The sequence below is a fragment of the Vipera ursinii genome (assembly GCF_947247035.1).
Source record: "Vipera ursinii genome assembly, chromosome: 10".
Lineage (NCBI taxonomy): Eukaryota > Metazoa > Chordata > Lepidosauria > Squamata > Viperidae > Vipera > Vipera ursinii.
In genome coordinates, this window is record NC_139520.1 from 23197992 (window position 1) to 23215271 (window position 17280).

The 17280-nt window shown below is 43.6% G+C and overlaps 1 protein-coding gene across 3 annotated transcripts; it reads left to right on the top strand.

The window, feature by feature from the left end:
- Nucleotides 1-847: 847 nt before the first annotated feature.
- On the top strand, nucleotides 848-17071 carry ADAT1 (adenosine deaminase tRNA specific 1). Of its 3 annotated transcripts, XM_083370647.1 has the most exons (11): nucleotides 848-1070; nucleotides 1210-1278; nucleotides 1389-1443; nucleotides 2826-2888; nucleotides 3997-4127; nucleotides 4930-5446; nucleotides 6523-6668; nucleotides 8053-8152; nucleotides 12195-12281; nucleotides 14607-14703; nucleotides 15581-17071. In XM_083370647.1, exons 1-11 carry the CDS (start codon nucleotides 917-919, stop codon nucleotides 15647-15649), a joined length of 1488 nt encoding a protein of 495 aa, XP_083226773.1. In that variant the 5' UTR covers nucleotides 848-916; the 3' UTR covers nucleotides 15650-17071. The 3 variants fall into 3 exon arrangements, with proteins under 3 accessions (XP_083226773.1, XP_083226774.1, XP_083226775.1); XM_083370648.1 differs by lacking the exon at nucleotides 2826-2888 and having other exon boundaries at nucleotides 849-1070; XM_083370649.1 differs by lacking the exons at nucleotides 2826-2888; nucleotides 15581-17071 and having other exon boundaries at nucleotides 854-1070; nucleotides 14607-14931.
- Nucleotides 17072-17280: the final 209 nt, after the last annotated feature.

Genomic DNA, 17280 nt, shown 5'->3' on the forward strand with positions numbered 1-17280 from the left:
GTAATTGTTTAATGCAAGATATTTGACTTGGGTAGGGGGAGATCTGGCTTGGCAACAGTGCTTGTGAAAGAGATCAGTGTCCTTATTGGCCAGACATTAAGCATAAGCCAGCAGTGTGACATTTCCTATAAAGGGAAAGGATATTTTGAGATATACTGACAAAGTGTCCAAACCACAGGAAGTAGAAAGAGCCCCGCTGTGAGAGAGATGGGCGGTTTAGAAATATGAAATGTAAATACTTCCACTGTGCTCTGCCCTGGCCATTCTCCATTTGGAATAATTTATCCAGTTGTAGGTACCACAGTTCAAAATGAAGCAGGTTCTGAAGAAGGCTCATCAGATAGTGAAGAGTCTGTAAACCAGCCCTTCGAGAACAGTTAAAAGATTTGGGCATGTTTAACAATCAGGAAAATGCAGCCAATATGTTCGTAAATTGCCCAGAGCAGCTGCTGGGCAAGATGAGTTGGCAAACAAGCCTAATGCATAAAGCAAGATAGCTAAGCAGTCTTCAAAGCGTAGAAGAATTGTCACATGAATGAGTGGACTTACTCTCACCTTTTAATAATTTTCGTTAAAGAATTTTTCAAAAGAATAAAAACAACATTGAAGAGAATAGGGAAAGCTATGCTCCCTACATGGTTGAAACTCGCCACGCTTCCAGCCTTGACTAGCCACTCCCTGACGGCGGCGCCTGGCTTTGGGTAGCTCGCTCGGCTAGGATCGGAGCAACGCCACGCCCGTCTCACATGGCCGTGGGGGGCGGAAGGGACCCGTGGCGGGCAGCGCGAGGCCACCGGAAGTCAGGGTCGGGTGCCCGGCTCTTCTTGCTTCGGGGTAACCTTCATTCCGTCTCGGGTTCCCGCCGGAACAGAGAAGCCGCTTCCGGTCCCGTTCCGCTCTCCTTCCGCCCTGGGCCATGTGGGACGCCGACCAAGTGGCGGCTCTCTGCTACCGCCATTATGAAGCGCGGCTGCCGAAGCAGGGGAAGCCGGGCCGCGGCACGCGCGAGTGGACTGAGCTGGCGGCGGTGCTGCGGGCGGAGCGAGCGGAAGGCGGCGGGGCGCCTCCCGGTGAGGCCCTCGACGAGGACTCGAGCGGCAGGCCGGGGTGGGCGGCGGCGGCGGCGGCGGGGCGGGCGCCCGGCTTGAGGCGGGTGGGGGCGGGCGGCTCTTTCCCCCGTCGCGTGACCTGCCTTTCCCCCACCCGCAGCCGTGAAGGAAGTCGTGGCCATGGGAACCGGCACGAAGTGTATCGGCCAGTCCGAGATGAGGGAGACGGGTAAGCGGGGCCGCGGGGCTGGCGCGCCCTTCCCCAGGCCCTCGATGGGATGCAAGGACAGCCCCGGCGCCTTGTGACCCGGCCGCGCTGCTGCTGCTGCTTCTTTGCAGGGGACGTCCTCAACGACAGCCACGCGGAGGTGATCGCCAAGAGAAGCTTCCAGAGGTAGGTGCGACAGAACTGAAAACAGCCGAGCTCCAAGACGTGGCCGCCGGGAGAGCATCTTGGTTCGGGGCTGCCCTGAAAAGCAGTTTGGGAAGGCTGTTTCATTCCTGAGGGAGCAGCCAGGGAGAGTAGTCGGGCGCCATCTGAAAGAACTGCCAGCTGCTTGTCCATTCTTAGACTGAGCCCACTTGTACTCCAAGGAGCTTGAATGTGGCTATCTTGTGTGAAGGCCCTTCTTATTTCCGCAGATCCTTAGTTAAACCTGTTTTCTTACAGCTTCTGTCAACGCTTTGGAACCTTGCTGGTTGCAATCATGGATTCTGGTTAAGGTCTGCCTTTCTGGGCCAAATATCAAACTATCCTGTAGTTAAGCTGAGAAAGAGCATCTGAAAGTCTGAGGGTAGAATTTGGGCCTCCCTAATGCAATGGTTAATCAAATGTATGGTCATTAAGAGTGCATGGGACGGCTTGGGAATGGGGAACACCATGGGATGCCTAGTGCAGGGGCAAGACCATTGCCTTTGGCCACCCACTGAGAGATCCCATGCTCTTCCCACACCTTGGAGTCCCACACTGCCCACACTGTCCCACACTGCCCACACTCACCTCTTGCACTGCCTTGGGTGCCGGAGCAGAAGCAATGGGCCAGCCTCTCTCCTTCCCCACCCAGCCTCTCTCACAAGTGGGCACGGCCCTACCCTGCCACTTGCTGGAATGCCAATGCAATTGCGCTGCCGCAGAGCTGGAGAACATGGCATGCCTCTTCCCTGTGCCCCTTGCTTGCATGCCAGGGGAGAACTGGCTGCCCCCACCCTCGGGGTGACCGTTGTGGCCCACAGGTGTCTTCCTGCCTGCCAGATCTGCCCAGATTTCAGCAATTGCTGAAATTGGTTCACATAGTGTGGTGGGATGGAGGGTTTGTTGTCACTGTGTGTTGGGGGGAGAGAGCACAGGGGGAGGCTCAGCTAATCTCAATGTACACATGTTGTACTTTGTACTTTGACAATAAAGGTTTATTATTATTATTATTATTATTATTATTATTAATTGCACTGCTGCAGAGCTGGAGGGCTTGGCACATTTCTGCCCTATGGCCCTCCTTTGCTGGACGCACTCTGAGGGCTTTTCCAAGTCCTAATTGAACCTGCTTCCCAGCTCTGTCATGTTTCTTCCCACAACTTAATACTTTCCCATTTTTTTGCTGGCGAAATGGGAAAGCGGCATTGTAAAAGGAAGAAACATGCAGGAAAACCAAAGAAGAATCCTCCGAAGCTATTGCTTTCCCCAGTGCAGAGCAGGAGAGACCATTTAACTCCACGAGGCAACTTCTGGAAATGACTCACAGAAAGTTGGAAATGCTGATCTTTTTTTTTTCTTTTTAGCCCCATGGAGAAAGCTGACAACGGACTTGATCATTCCCGGAAGTTGCCTCATGGAGTTGCATGGTATCTCTTGCTCCGCACTGGGGGAAGCGGCAACTTCGGAGGATTCTTCTTTGGTTTCCCTGCACGTTTCATCCTTTAGCAATGCAGCTTTTTTGTTTCTTCAGTGAAATAAAAGTGCCTTGAGCTGCATGTGACAGAGCTGGAAAGCAGGTTTGATTAGGAGCCCCTCTTGCAATTTGGAAAAGGCCTCAGAGTGCATCTGGCAAAGGGGGGGGCAGGGCAGAGGTGTGCCATGCTCTGCAGCTCTGCAGCAGTGCAATTGCTGAAATCTGGGTGGTTTAGCACTCCAGGTGGTGATCAGAGGCTGGGGCTTGGAAGGGAAGGGGAGAGGCCAGCCCAGCACTTCTCTTGTCTGGCTGGACAAGGTCTCTGGCACCAAAGACTGCACAGGAGGCGAACATAGGCAGTGTGGGGCATGTAAACAGTGGCCCCAACAATAATGATTGTCCTAAGTTATTCCTGGCAGTTAACAGAGTTCCATTCTCAATTCTTTCTGGTCAAATGAGCCCCCTCCCTTGTATTTTTCATTCATCAGTTTACTGGTCTTTTTATTTTCAGTAGCCAAAAACAAGTTTTCATAATTATTTCACAAGATCTGACTGCTGGGCCAGCAATGGATTCTATTGCAAATAAAGGCTGTTTCTAAAGGAGGCAGAGGAGGAGAGGTTCTGGGGCTTATGGAGCAAAGGAACTGGGTGAGGTGGTCGGCAGGCCCAGAAGATGGGAGAGAGGCTTTTGGAGGAGTTGGTGCTGGCGGCAGCGTTCTCCAGGGGTGAAAAGTGAGGAAAAGGTGGAAGAAACAGGATCAGACAAAGTAAAGGAGGCAAGATTGTCATGCAGGAATACAAGCTAATTTGAGGGCTAATCCACCTGGAGCTCTGTTTCCATCTGTCCTGTTTGCCATCGTTCACTTCCCTAAAATGGAAGATCTATAACTTGAACTGGCCATGAACAAGGAGTGTGTATCGGAGCTGATGACACTTGGAGAGCTGTATGCAACAAAATTTCATTTTCATGTATGCCAATTGACAATAAAGTTGTTATTATAAGTGCTGGGACCGTATTTCTCTCCTATGTCTTCTAAGGATTCTTTCCTCTTGCCCATCAGGTATCTTATTCATCAACTTTGGCTAGCTGCTGTAGGTCAGGACCCTAGCATTTTCATCCCTGGAACCGAAAAAGGGAAATGGCTTCTCAAACCACTTATCAGCTTTGTTTTTTTCACCAGTCACACACCTTGTAAGTATTATTGGAATAGCTTCATTGACCTTATTATATTTGGGAGAATTGCTTCTTTTTCTTTAATTGACTCCTTGGTAGGTGACCTAGTACTGCTGCATTTTAGAGTAGAATAGAATAGGACAGGACAGGACCTTGGCCGCAGAAGTGGCTGGATGGGGCTGTCGGTGCCGGTGGGGAGTATAAAAGACATCCCCTCAAAATAAGACCTGGTACCTCTTGGAGGCAAAAAAAAAAGACCTGGTCTTGTTTTTGGGGAAATACGGATATTGAATAAATATATGTATAAGTGCAGAAGTAGAAGTTCTAATCAATTTGAACCTCAAATTATTCCAATTTACATTTATTTTGGTTATAAGATCAAAGTGTCATTCAAACAAGCTTTTATTAGAAAACTAGCTCTATGGCTAATTTCTGGTAGATCCACTTTACCTGAAATTTCACTGATGCTTTCAGATAATATAATATCTTGGCTCATTACACATACTCTGGCTAGAACACTATTCAGTGTGTTCATAGAAAGTTAGTGGTGGTTCCAACTCAATTGTTATTTTTATTTATAATACTGTACTACAAATAAAAGCAGTACTGTTAGTATATTCCTGTTTATCAGAGGATATTTTTGTTCCTGTGCTTTTATTTCATGGAATTTGAAGGGAAATTACCTAGGTTTCTCGGGAAATTGCATAGGTTGGCCTCTTACCAAGACATCACTCCTTATCATTAGTGAATTGTTCTCTGTTGAGGGAAAATATGTCTCTTCCTCTGTTCTTTAACTTGTCCACCCTCCTGTTCTTTGTAGGTGGGGATGGCTCCATTATCCCAATGATGGAAATGGATGCCCAGCCACATTTGCTCCTGAGTCCAGAAAAAGTACCCAGAATAGACAGTAGTGACTGCAGGGCACATGAAAGCTGTAAAAGGGAGATTGAAGAAACAGTTACTGGCTCCTTTCCCAAGAAACCAAGAACGGATGCTTGCAATTCTTCCAATAATTCAGAGCTCTCAGCTGATCACCTTAGAGAAACCCAAATAGTGGATCTGCATAGAACAGGGGCCAAATGTGTCCGTGGAGATACAATGGATTCCCGAAGGCCAGGCATTGAATATCATACCATAGGGCTTCTACGGATCAAGCCAGGCCGTGGAGCCCAGACAGCCTCCATGTCTTGTAGTGATAAACTGGCACGGTGGAATGTTCTTGGCTGGCAGGGAGCACTTCTGATGCATTTCCTTCAGCAGCCTATCTACTTGTCAGCCCTGGTGGTGGGTCAATGCCCCTACAGTCTGGAAGCTTTGCACCGGGCCATTGTTGCAAGGTGAGTGAGTTATAACTAGGGAGACTATGATGGAACAGCACAGCACTTGAAGTTCCTCTGTTTGATACACCCATGCAACAAGATAGGATACCTGTTCTTTTTGTAAATCCTCACCATTGGAATAGTTGTGAAAGGATGGCAAGAGATGTAGTTATCTGGAAGAGTAAACCATCTTTTTAATTTATGGAGATTATTAATGATGAAAAAGATGTCTGCACTCAGGCCTAAATTTTCTGCTTACTCTTATGCCAGTAAGGTCCTGGGTGACAGACTTCTTAATGTATTTGGAGAGGGGTTGTTTTCAAAAAATAGGTCTTCCTGGTAACAACTCTGGATGATTTTTTTTCAAGATTCTTTTACTTAGTCTGTCCCAACATATACAGAGAGAGAATGTCTGGGGCAAACTGGTAGAAAATAAATGGATTAGTGCAGCCATTTAGCTTCTTGTATTTTAATCTTCTAGCACAGTCTGGTTTTTTCCCCTCCACTCTGGTGAGTAAGCAACAAAATGAAGATTCTGTCCTACGCATCCTGAATTTGGAGAGATGTTTGTATTGCAAAAATGTATGATCTTTTTATATTAAGCAAATTAAGACCCTGTTCATATTTTATTTGGTTATTGCTGATTACAACAGGAATAAATTAATTGCTGAGGGACAGAAAACTGTTCTTTCTCTTGTTTTCTGCTTCTCCCAAATCGTGTGCTGCTTCCAAGATTTAACATCAAGAATAGCTTTAATAACCCCACAACTCTCTTTAGAGCTTTAAGGGATAGAAACCTGTTTAAAATAAGCAAAGGACAGAAGCAATCAGATAATTGTCTGTCTCACTTCCATTGCCATATTTTTAACTGCTTTGTGAAACACACGATTTGGCCTACCCTTGGTCTGTCTTTGCAAAATCTTCCCTGTTCTGAGGATTCGTTTACGCTGATATAGAGGCTGTGTCCAGAATATATTTGCTTTTTTACACCAAGTGGATGACCTTTCATTATTGCTGAATGGAAGGCGAGATTGGCAGCAAACAAGTCTAATATAAATAAATAAATATTATATTATTCCTCCCCTCCTTTCTAGGTGTCGTCCGGTCTCACATTTGCCAGATGGTTTCCAGGTTCAAGAGTTGGAAATTCTACAGTCCCAGCTAAGTTTCATCCATAGTCGTGAAGCAGTCAAGTCTGGCCATGTTCTGGGACAAGGAAAGTTAGTGTCCTGCGGTGCAGGTAAGTGTCACGGCGGCTATATGAAGGGGGTGAGTTTGTGAGACTTCTCTTTTGCCCTTTCACATCTTTGCTTATTAGGATAGTTGTGGTGGGCTGGTGGGAACTGCATCTTCGATTTGTTACAAAAGCTGTGCAGGCTGAGGCTCGGTCTTTGAGCAAATTCCCATAATGACCATTTACAGTGATGTCACTGTGACATAGGAAAGGCAAATGATGAGCTAAGAGAAGGTTTGATTAATGACAAAGAATGTGGTGAGTTTTTGTCCTTCTAATGCATGTTGCATATGCACCTAGCTAATAAACGTTACTAATTGATGAACTGATTCCTGATTGACATTTTATTTATTTTGTAAATTGTCTGATTACCAACAGCTGTGGGCAGTTCATAAAAACAAAATTACAAGAATGCAGCAATAAAGAAGAAACAGATGACAAAACTGGCCAGCAGCAAAATATACACACTCCTCCAAAGAGGCTTACCCATCCTTGCCAAAGACCGGGCAAAGAACCAAGTCTTTAGGGTCCTTTGAAATGCCAGCAGGTTGGGAACCATCCAGATTTGGGGGGAACTTCATTTCAGAGTGCAGGTGCTGTGACAGAGAAGGTGCACTTTCAGGGTCCTGACAGATGACATTGTTGAATTGAAGGAAACTGAATTATGCCTAGCCTGCCTGATCACAGCAGCCCTTGAAAATAATGTAGGCATTCCCTCAAATAGCTGAAATCACAATCAGTTCTGGGAACTTGAAAAGACTCCTGGAAATCAGCAGTTATTAAGAACCCCTAGTTAATAGAAAGATGGTAGAGGACAGGAAGGCCTGGAGGAACGTTGTCCATAGCGTCGCGATGGGTCGGACACGACTTTGCAGCTAACAACAGTTAATAGAACTGTATGGTGAGTCCAGACCTTGAAAGATAGAATGAAGATCCTTATCAAGGCAACAATCAGATAAACATAACTTAAATCCAGGCCAGGAAAATGGTCTACAAAACTTCTTAGACCATCCCCTTAATTCTCATGAAAGTAAAGAGGGAGGAAGTGAAGCACATTGAGATTCTGTTACTGTAGCAGTTCTAATAAAAGTAGCTACATGCTATTTATTTTTTAGCCTTGCATTATTTATAGTACTGACAAATTATGAGAGTGACTTTTTCTAAGCCTGTTCTCCAAGAAAACAATAATCTGAATCTTATGGAAAGTTATGAAAGGAGCTCATGGCCCTTCCTATAAGAAGTAAGATTAGAGGGAAGGGACTTCTGGAAAAGCTGGTGAAGTAGATTTCTTGAACTGTATGTGTGGTTGTCAGTCTGAAGGAATTGTGTTGCAGCAATAGAGAGAGCACCTGTTTCTTTGAAAGTAACTTCTCTTCATCTCATTTTCCAGCTATCAGTTGGAGTGCTGTCCCAGAGCACCCATTAGATGTCACTTCGTGTGGTTTTAGACAAGGGACCTCCAAGAAAAGGATTGGGAGTTTGACCTCCAGGTACATGTGCCTCTGGATCTAGGGATTCTGCCTAGATCCCTTTGTGTTGAGTGTGGAGTTCACACGGGTAGGTGTCTGTCTGTGGGGGGCGGGGGATTGGAAAATCACTGTATGTTTCCCCCCCCTCCCAAAAAAAGGATTTGAGTGCTCTGAGTGTCAATACTTCATCCTGGAAGTCTTTTTGGGAAAAATATATGAATAATTTGCTTATTGTTTAGTTTCCTGCAGAGTTGCTTGAGGGTCTTATGTAGCACTGTATCTGACTTTTACAAACTGACTTTAAAATAAGTCTCTATACTATTGGATTTAGAGCGCTTCAGGAATTCATACTAGAAAATTGCAGAATGGTTTCTTTTTAAAAACAAACCATTCTCTGTTGAAAATGCCTTCCTTTTCTCTTGCCCTTACTGCTTATACTCTTACGCAGGCTCAGCTGTGGGAAATGTTTTAGCAGCCAAGGACTTTTAAACTTCCTGATTTTTGCTCCAATTTCTGTAGGGGCGTGAGTTCCTACTATCACCAGAGTGAATACAGCCAATATTTGGGGGTTACTTTTGGCCCCTTAAACCCACATTAGAGAAAATAATGATGTATGGGATGAGTAGAAGTGTGTTAAGGAGATGAAATGAAGACTTATATTTCTGTTTTGCCCCTTAAATCTTGTGAGTGAACAAGGCTGAATTTTTGAACTGTGGTGGCAGTGGATGATCTGGGGGGGGAATATAAAATAGATGGGGTTCACATGTGGGAAGTTGTTTCCTCTGCCTGTTATAAAAGAATTTGAAAAACTGCCAATGTCCTAAGAAGGGTTAAGAATTCATTGTGAAATTCTGAACAGTTTATGAGACTATGAGATAATTACATGCAATGTGATGAGCTTCTGACTAGGCAGATCCACTTATTGATAATATCCTGAAGTTTTGCCAATAAGTCAAAGTGGTCTGCTTTGTAATACGCTTCTTGTGATTGGTGCTGGCCATGAAAGTCTCCATCAATATAATATATAGATTAGTTGATTGAATAAATAATTAAACTTTAAATGCACTCTTAATATTCTTTGTCCTTATTTTGGATGCAAGTTATAGTTATTAAATATTTGCTTGATGATGGATGGGTTTTTAATTTCCTGTTTCCTGTACCTGGCTTATTACTTTGGCATGTCAAATGCCTCTTCTTGCCAACAAATTCCTGTCTGCCTTTGCTCTGCCTAGAGCGCTATTGAAGTGTCCTTGTTGAGGTTCAGTAGAACAGCCACTCGGATGGCAGAATGGGATCATGGGGTTGATTGAGAAAAGGCAGAATTGGAGCAAATAGTTTAAAACCTTGCATGAGCTAACAAGTGACATTTGCTGACTGTTTTCTGGAGGAGTGGATAAGCCATGCTGGTTGTATAGTGATCACGTCTTCCTAGGACAGTCAAGGCATAAATTGCTATTACCCCCTCCAACTTGTGGTTTATTTATTTATTTTATTTATTTATTTATTTGTTTTTATAAACCGCCCTTCTCCCGAGGGACTCGGGGCGGTGTACAGAGTAAGGTAGGTATACAGATTGAACAATAGTGAAAAACAATAGTAAAAACAAACTGGGACCCCAATTAGAGCTATCAGGCCAGGCCGGACTGCTGGAACAGGTAAGTTTTTAAGTCGCGCCGGAAGGTGTGGAGGTCGGGGGCCGTCCGGATTTCGGTTGGCAAGCAGTTCCAGAGGGCTGGCGCACCCACTGAGAATGCCCTCCCCCTGGGGGCCACCAGCCGACATTCCTTGAGCGGTGGCACCCTGAGGAGGCCCTCTCTGTGGGAGCGCACAGGACGGTGGGGTGCTGACATTGGCAGAAGGTGCTCCCGTAGGTAGTCCGGACCCATGCCATGTAGGGCTTTGTATGTCATTGTTAGCACCTTGAACTTCACACGGAAGGCAACTGGAAGCCAGTGCAGCGCACGGAGGAGAGGTGTGATATGGGAGTATCGGGAGGCTCCCAAGAGTGTCCGTGCCGCTGCACTTTGCACCAGTTGAAGCTTCCGAGTGGATCTCAAGGGCAGCCCCATGTAGAGAGCGTTACAGTAGTCTAGGCGAGAGGTCACAAGGGCATGGGTGACTGTACGTAAGGCATCCAGGTCCAGATAAGGCCGTAGTTGGCGAACTAGTCGAACCCGGGAGAAGGCCCCCTTGGTCACAGCTCCTATGTGATCTTCCAGGGAGAGCTGCGAGTCTAGGAGGACACCCAGGTTGCGGGCCCTATCAACAGGGGGTAGTAACTTGTCCCCGATGTTAAGGGATGGGATGATAAAGCAATTAATAAAAGTGTGCATTTAATAAGGAACAAATTCACCCAAGCTACATATCTAAACTTTGCAGCTGTAAAATGATTTGTGCTAAGGTCTAAGGTCATTTAGGAGCATGTAGAGGTGATAAAATAGCAAGGCTTGAAGAGCGTTTATACATCTTTGTAACTGGCAATTTTACAGCAGACAGCGACTAATAATTAGCTTTGAAAGGATAGAGTCTGACCAGGAAGATGAACTATTGTGATTCCCCAAAAATAAGACCCGGACTTAATTTTTTTTGGTGCCAAAAATGCATTAGGGCTTATTTTTGGAGACTCTCTTATTTTGGGGCAGGGGGTAGAGCTGCCCCACACTCCCCACACCTGCTTACAGGCCACTCCCCACTTGGTGACCTCCGCCACCGGTTCAGTGACCTGGCTGCCCACCTGCCTCTTCCCTTTCACTCCTCTCCCAAGCCTGACTGCTATGCTACGAAAGATGGACCTTACTCAGTCCCCCTCCACCATTTCAGAGCCAGGGGGGAGTGATGACGAAAGGCTCTGCCACCGTTGCACAACAGCAGCGTCTGCCGCTGGAGGGTCTTTCTTCAGTCCCATCGCCCTGGCTTGGTTTTTACACGTGCGCCTCACCCCACCTCTTGCAACCAGAGGGCAGGGTCTTAACTAGGGCTTATTTTGGGGGTAAGGCTTATATTAGGTGCACGCATAAAAATCAGGCCAGGACTTACTTTTGAGGTAGGTCCTATTTTCGGAGAAACACGGTAGGTAGAATTAATTTAACAAATTTGGGTAGATTTTATAGGATGAAGCTCCAGCTGAGATAATAACAACTGCGCTACTCGGAACATCTTACATTTTAAGGACATAGCTGGTTGGTACCTAGGATGCTGGCAGCAACCCTTGTCAACCATTAGTGCCAGTCAGTTTGAGTGTTCAGTTGATTGAGTTTCATGTTTTATGAATAAAAGTTAATAATAATAATATAAGTTGGAACGTGCGTCATCTAGTCCAACCCCCTGCTCAGGCAGGAAACCCTCTATCATTTTAGACAAATGGCTGTCCAGTCTCTTTCCAATGTGCATTTTTGCTGCTTAGAAAATGAGTAGTTTGTGAGAAACTCTAGGGTTGCAAACAATCTGTTAATTAATGTATGAGTGAGTATCTGATGTGGTCATTCTGGAGAGGATTTTATGATTGCTAAGAGTTAATATTGACTTGAGGCTCATAGTCAATTAGTAGGCATCTGCAATACTCATGGTTAACACCTAAAGTGTTACAAGCACAAGTTGGATTTGATGCATGCAAGATTTATCCACCAGCCAGTCAATACCAGGCTATCATAAATGCAGCCTTCAATAACAGGATGATGCCTACAGTTACTTGATGTTACTGAACACAAATATCACCAGTGTGTGTCATTTCTATACCCTCCAAAATCATTTGGGTTAGGTATGTGGAGCATATTGGTATGATACACCTGATATTTGATTCTGAACTATGAGGTTTAGGAACAGTTTTTAAAAGAATTTTCCAGCAACGATTAAATGAGTATCTTTCAGAAAAGAATTCAGATGCTGGATTTTGTTGTCATCAGCCAGCTACACCATTTTTGATCCCCCAACATCAATTCTCTTGGTCACTGAGCATCTTGCAGAGAAACATAAATATTGGAATAGTTATTGTTGTGGTCTTTTGCTATGGGAATTTGCTAGAAAATATGTTTGATTGGAATTTGCTGTGTGCTCTTACTGACAGGTCTCGAATTTGTAAGGTGGAACTTTTCCATGCTTTTCTAAAGGTGGTGGCCAGCATTCCTCTGAAAAACCTGCCAGAAACTCTCACGTAAGACTTATTTCTTCCAGGACTTGTTCTAACACCACACTGATCTCTTCTTAGATCATGTCTCTCCTATTTCCCCCTATTCAGTGCATCCAGTTTTTGGTTTTCTGCTGCTGTGTATTGCATTTTTTGCTCTGATGCTCTTCCTTTGCCATTTTGACCCCAAATGTGCACATGAGGATTTTAAAGATCAACTTCTTTATACTGAGTATTCCCTGTTGGGAGTGCTGCTTTGCCTCATTCCCATAGCAGCTTAGCTTTTCCTGTGTTACCATCAATGATCTACTTGATGGAGCAGGTAAATTTCTGAATGACAAGGGTTGACCTTATGCATTCCTTGGGGATTTATTTATTTAGCGTATGGCTGGTCACACACAGAATTAAAAGCACTTCATATTTACAAGTTAGAACGGTTAAAGCATTTTTTTTAAAAAAAGAAGCAATTATAAAACCTAAGAGGAAAACAAATAACATTTCAGAGTTTAATGTCGAGTTTGGAGATCCAGTCAGTAGCTGCCGTTGTTACGCAGAGGAAGTCCTTAAAATCTCCTGGGTATCTTCTATTAGTGCATTCCCTCACTATATGTTGGATAGTCTGTCAGGGAGCCCCGCAATCACATTGTGCCGAAGGTGTCTTTCCCCATTTATACAGAGAATCAGCACACACCCCATGAGTCGTTCTAATTCTATTGTGTGTCACCCATATGTGTCGGGGTAGATTAAATCCTGGAGGTATACTTATTAGGGTTAATATGCTCAGAAATATCTTGGGAGGTATAGCTACTCCATGCTTCCATCCACTTTTGTATAGTGCTCTGATGTTCGGCCAGCAGCTTAAGCGCTGTGAGGAGTGGTGGATTTCTTGACTTCCTCGGGGAATTTTGATCACATGCTCCTCATGTTTTCACTGTGTCTGCCTTTTTCAAAAATATTTTTCAAAACCATAACTTGCCCTAAGCACATTTCCATGATCAGCAGGCAGCTGCTTTCTGCTTTACATTTGCACGAGATTAGATGAAATTTAAACTACCAAAAATCGAGTTTTTTTCTGCTCCTCTGAGAATGCAAAGATTTTATTGGGGTCCTTAAATATTGACAACTGCCACTTTCAGCACAGATAGTTCTTGGTTACAATGGCAGTTAGGGCTAGAATTTCCATTGCTAAGAATGTGATAACAGTCCTGGCTGTCCTCATTGTCATTATTAAGTGAGGATCAAGGATTGTTAAGCAAGGACCTCGTGTGATGGCAACTTACAGTTTCATGCTGGCTTCCAACAAGCAAAGTCAATGGGAAAGCTTGCAGGAAGCCACAAGTCCTGGCAGTTCAAGGCATTCCTGAAGCGAAGGTGTCATCTGGATTTCATGTTGGAGGTTGGGCACAGTATCCCAGAAAAATACTCATCTCTTGTCCTTTCCTGAATTTTCTGCTTCATTCCTAACTTGGATAAGGGAACCAGATAGGGAGGATAGGCTGAAATATAGATATCCCTGCAGGTATCTCGTTGCCAAGTCATATAAGACTTATGAAGGATCATCTTTTGCATAAGTCTTCACAACTTTGCATTCTTGTCGTTTGGCAATTAGCTAAACCCAATCTCTCCAGGTTTGACATTCTGTTGCATAGCTCAGGTAATTCAGGTATCTCTGTCAGGTTTCTTTGAGGGAGCAAAGACCAGATCTTGGTCTTTAGAGCCTTTCCTGGAAGATGCCTCGGCAAGAGAGCCCATAATGTCAGCCAGAGTTGCTAACCGGCAGGGACTGGTTAAGAGGCAACAGATATTATAGTAGCAGCCTTGTTATCTATCTACCTGTCTTGACTGTCTATATCAAATTTGTATAGCTGCCCATCTCACAAGAAGCTTAAACTTAAACCGTGAATGGTGGAAAGTTGATGGTCTATTATGCAAGCTCTGTAGGGTTAACATGTTTAGCAAATCTTCACCTGGGTGATTTACCTTATAAGAGGGCCAGTTCTGTCAGAACCAAATTGAGAAATATTTGGAAAGCCTAGGTGCCCTTATAGAGGTGATTGCTTTTCTTCCCAAACTTTTGTGAAACTGAGCTTGCCATTGTCCAGCTTGTTTCTTTGCAAGGGAGTGAACACTCTCCCTGGATTCAAGCCATGTGTTCTGCAGTCTTTTCTGTGCAAGAAGACAAAACTACCTGTGAGGTTTTCTCCTGTATACAGTAACATCTTTATAGCAAACAGATGGTTGCAGTTTTTGGCAAGACCCAAGAAGGCCACGAAAGGGTAGTGTTGAATGTTTGTCCAGTCACACCTTGAGCCAGAGCAGGAGTCCATCCCAAGTGTCATTTGCTCTCTTTAGAACCAAGAGACTACGGACATACTGGGAGTACAAACAAGCTGCTGCTTCATACCAAGAGGCATGGAAAGAACTGCGCAGCCAGGTCTTTGGTACCTGGGTGAGGAACAGCCACCATTATCAATACTTCACATGAAGGAGAGAGGAACCAAGTGACTGTGTCTAACTTTGATGATGACTTTTGCATCTCTCAGCTGTTTGGCACAATTAATGCTCCATTTTATAGCTAATAGTAAGAGCATGTCAGTGCTTTTGGCACTATTCCTCTGAAAGTGAGGTTTTCTTCCAAAACACACTTTGGAATAAAGCATGTATGCTTTTTTCTGTTTGGCTGAGTATTTATCCTGTTTGTGTATGGAAATACATGGTGGATTTTCATTGAGATTCATAATTTTTGGTTAGGAGTCTCTGAGGCTAACCCCATCCTGAAAATGGGATAGAACCACATTCTGAATTTGGCAAGAAGGCATATACAGCTGTCCATGCTACCCTCTGGATTTGGATTCTGTAATATTATAACAACCCCTGGCCCCAACACTTCAATATTTACTCCCTGGATTGTTCTTTCTCCATGTCAGTTTTAAGGATATAATTTTTGACAGGGCCTTAATGAATTGTGACAAACAGTACCAGTCTGTACTATCATATAGCCACTGTGATAGTAACATGGGATATCTTATCAAGAGGTGGCAAATTTCAGAGTTGTTAGAAAGGACAAGAAATGATAATTGTAAAGACACTAAACATGGAAGCACACATGAAAAAGCAAGTTCTCCAAAATCTCCAAATTCAGAAATGGTCCCAATCTCAAACTGATATGCAGGATACTAATGGACAGATAGTGACAGATTTAAGTTAAGATCAAACAAAAATTGAAGTGAGAGGTCCTTGGTGCTCTCTGAGTTTGCTTGTTTTCTTGCAGACATTTCATTACCCGAACTAGTAAAAATTGAAGTGTATATTGTATCCCTGTACAGCAGGACTATCAACATCCAAGGCACCTTAGAAATACTCCATATTTACAAGAACTTCTAATACGGGAATAAAAAATCAAGTTATATCAGCATTGCAGTAATTATCAAGTCCGAAGGCTAGAAGAATTGATGGTGTTTTGAAATTCAGCAAGCAACAGAAGAAGAATCAGTAAAGGTTCTACCAAACCATACCAGCAAATCTGGAGATTAGCACAATGGCCCACAGGTTGTTAAAGGTTGGTTGATATATCAACACTAAAGAAAGGAGACTTAACTAAGAGTGCAGGCTATTATAGAGTTCCTTAACACTTAGAATCATGAGCTCACATTAGTGTCCTGCATGAAAACAAAAAATCCAGATGTCAAACTGGCCCTAGAAAAAAACCAGGGAATAAAGACATTGCCGATAAACACAGTATAATTAAGTCAAAAAATAATGACTATACTCAAAAAATGAGTATGGAAAGGTGTGCAGTTGCGCCAACTAAGTCAAGCTGTGCAATGTCCCTAGGAAATTGGGGATTCCAGAATATTTGTCATGTGAAACTTATGTACAGGGTAGGAAATGCCAATCCAGACTCTGAAACAGACTGGTTTCAGCCTGGGTTATGGGCAAGGACAGAGACAGCTATAGGTGGCGGAAGATGAAAACCCTGATTCCAGAGTTCCTTCCAGTGCTGCGTGTCCAGGAAAGACCTGCGTGACCCATCATGCAGCAAGGGCAAGCCTGTTGTTGATTACCTGCACTCAGCGCAGGCTTCATTTAAAAAAACAAAGCACTACTGCCAGCTTTTCTCTGAGAAAACTCCTTGGAATCTGGAACAGTTGATCTCAGCATTTGGATTTTTTGGAATGTGAACTGTGACTTGATTCTCCCACCTTTTCCTTTGGGCTTGGACTTAGTGCACTAAAGTTAATTAGAATTTGGAACTTTGGTTGTGTGTATTTGCACTAGAGGCAGTTAGCCCTACTTCTGAGTAAGACAAAACTCATACATCTGTAACTTGAGATAGAACGTATACTGAAAAGATGAGATTACAATTAACTACAGGTACCAAATTAATGGCAACAGAGATAGCAAGCAGCCTTAGAATGGACAATGAACACACTGAATAGTTTCAGCTTTGGCTATCAACTGTAAAAGAATCAGCAGTTAGCAGACTAGTTCTTAGGAAAAGATAGGTAGAGGCTAGATTGCTATATACTTAAAAAGATTAGAATTGTGCAGGCAATGGTTTCTCTTGATACTATAAAGTAAAAAAATTGAAAGCAGGCTAGGAGGAATATTGGAGAAAATTTATCTGTGGTTGCCAAGGACTAATACTGACTTGATAGTACATAAGCACAAATGAAACCAATTGCCTCAAGTAGGGGACAGAGTTTCAGCCAGAGATACTATATTTAGAATAAAATGACACTATTCAGCTGAATAATTGCAAATTTAAGAAGTTTCCTTTCTATCTCTTAAGGGAATAAAAATAATTTTGCAACCTCTAGGGTGTCCCTGAATGATTTTGTATTATTTGAAAATGTATTTTATACACTTAATCTTAAAATGCTGCTTTATAAAAAAGGAAAGCTGAAATACATAGCAGTATTGCAAAATTTTTGTGACATTAACTTTATTTGCTTTCTTAAGCAAAATTCAATAAAAGCAACACGCTATCCAAGATATCAGCATCCTTAGGATATTACAGAAACTG

What these genes read in the sequence shown, in the direction of transcription:
- ADAT1 (XM_083370647.1), top strand. Translation starts at nt 917, where the DNA reads ATGTGGGACGCCGACCAAGTGGCGGCTCTCTGCTACCGCCATTATGAA. An exon ending in TTTCACCAGTCACACACCTT is followed by an intron (nt 4,128 to 4,929) that starts GTAAGTATTATT and finishes TGTTCTTTGTAG; the next exon opens with GTGGGGATGGCTCCATTATC. An exon ending in CACCGGGCCATTGTTGCAAG is followed by an intron (nt 5,447 to 6,522) that starts GTGAGTGAGTTA and finishes CCTCCTTTCTAG; the next exon opens with GTGTCGTCCGGTCTCACATT.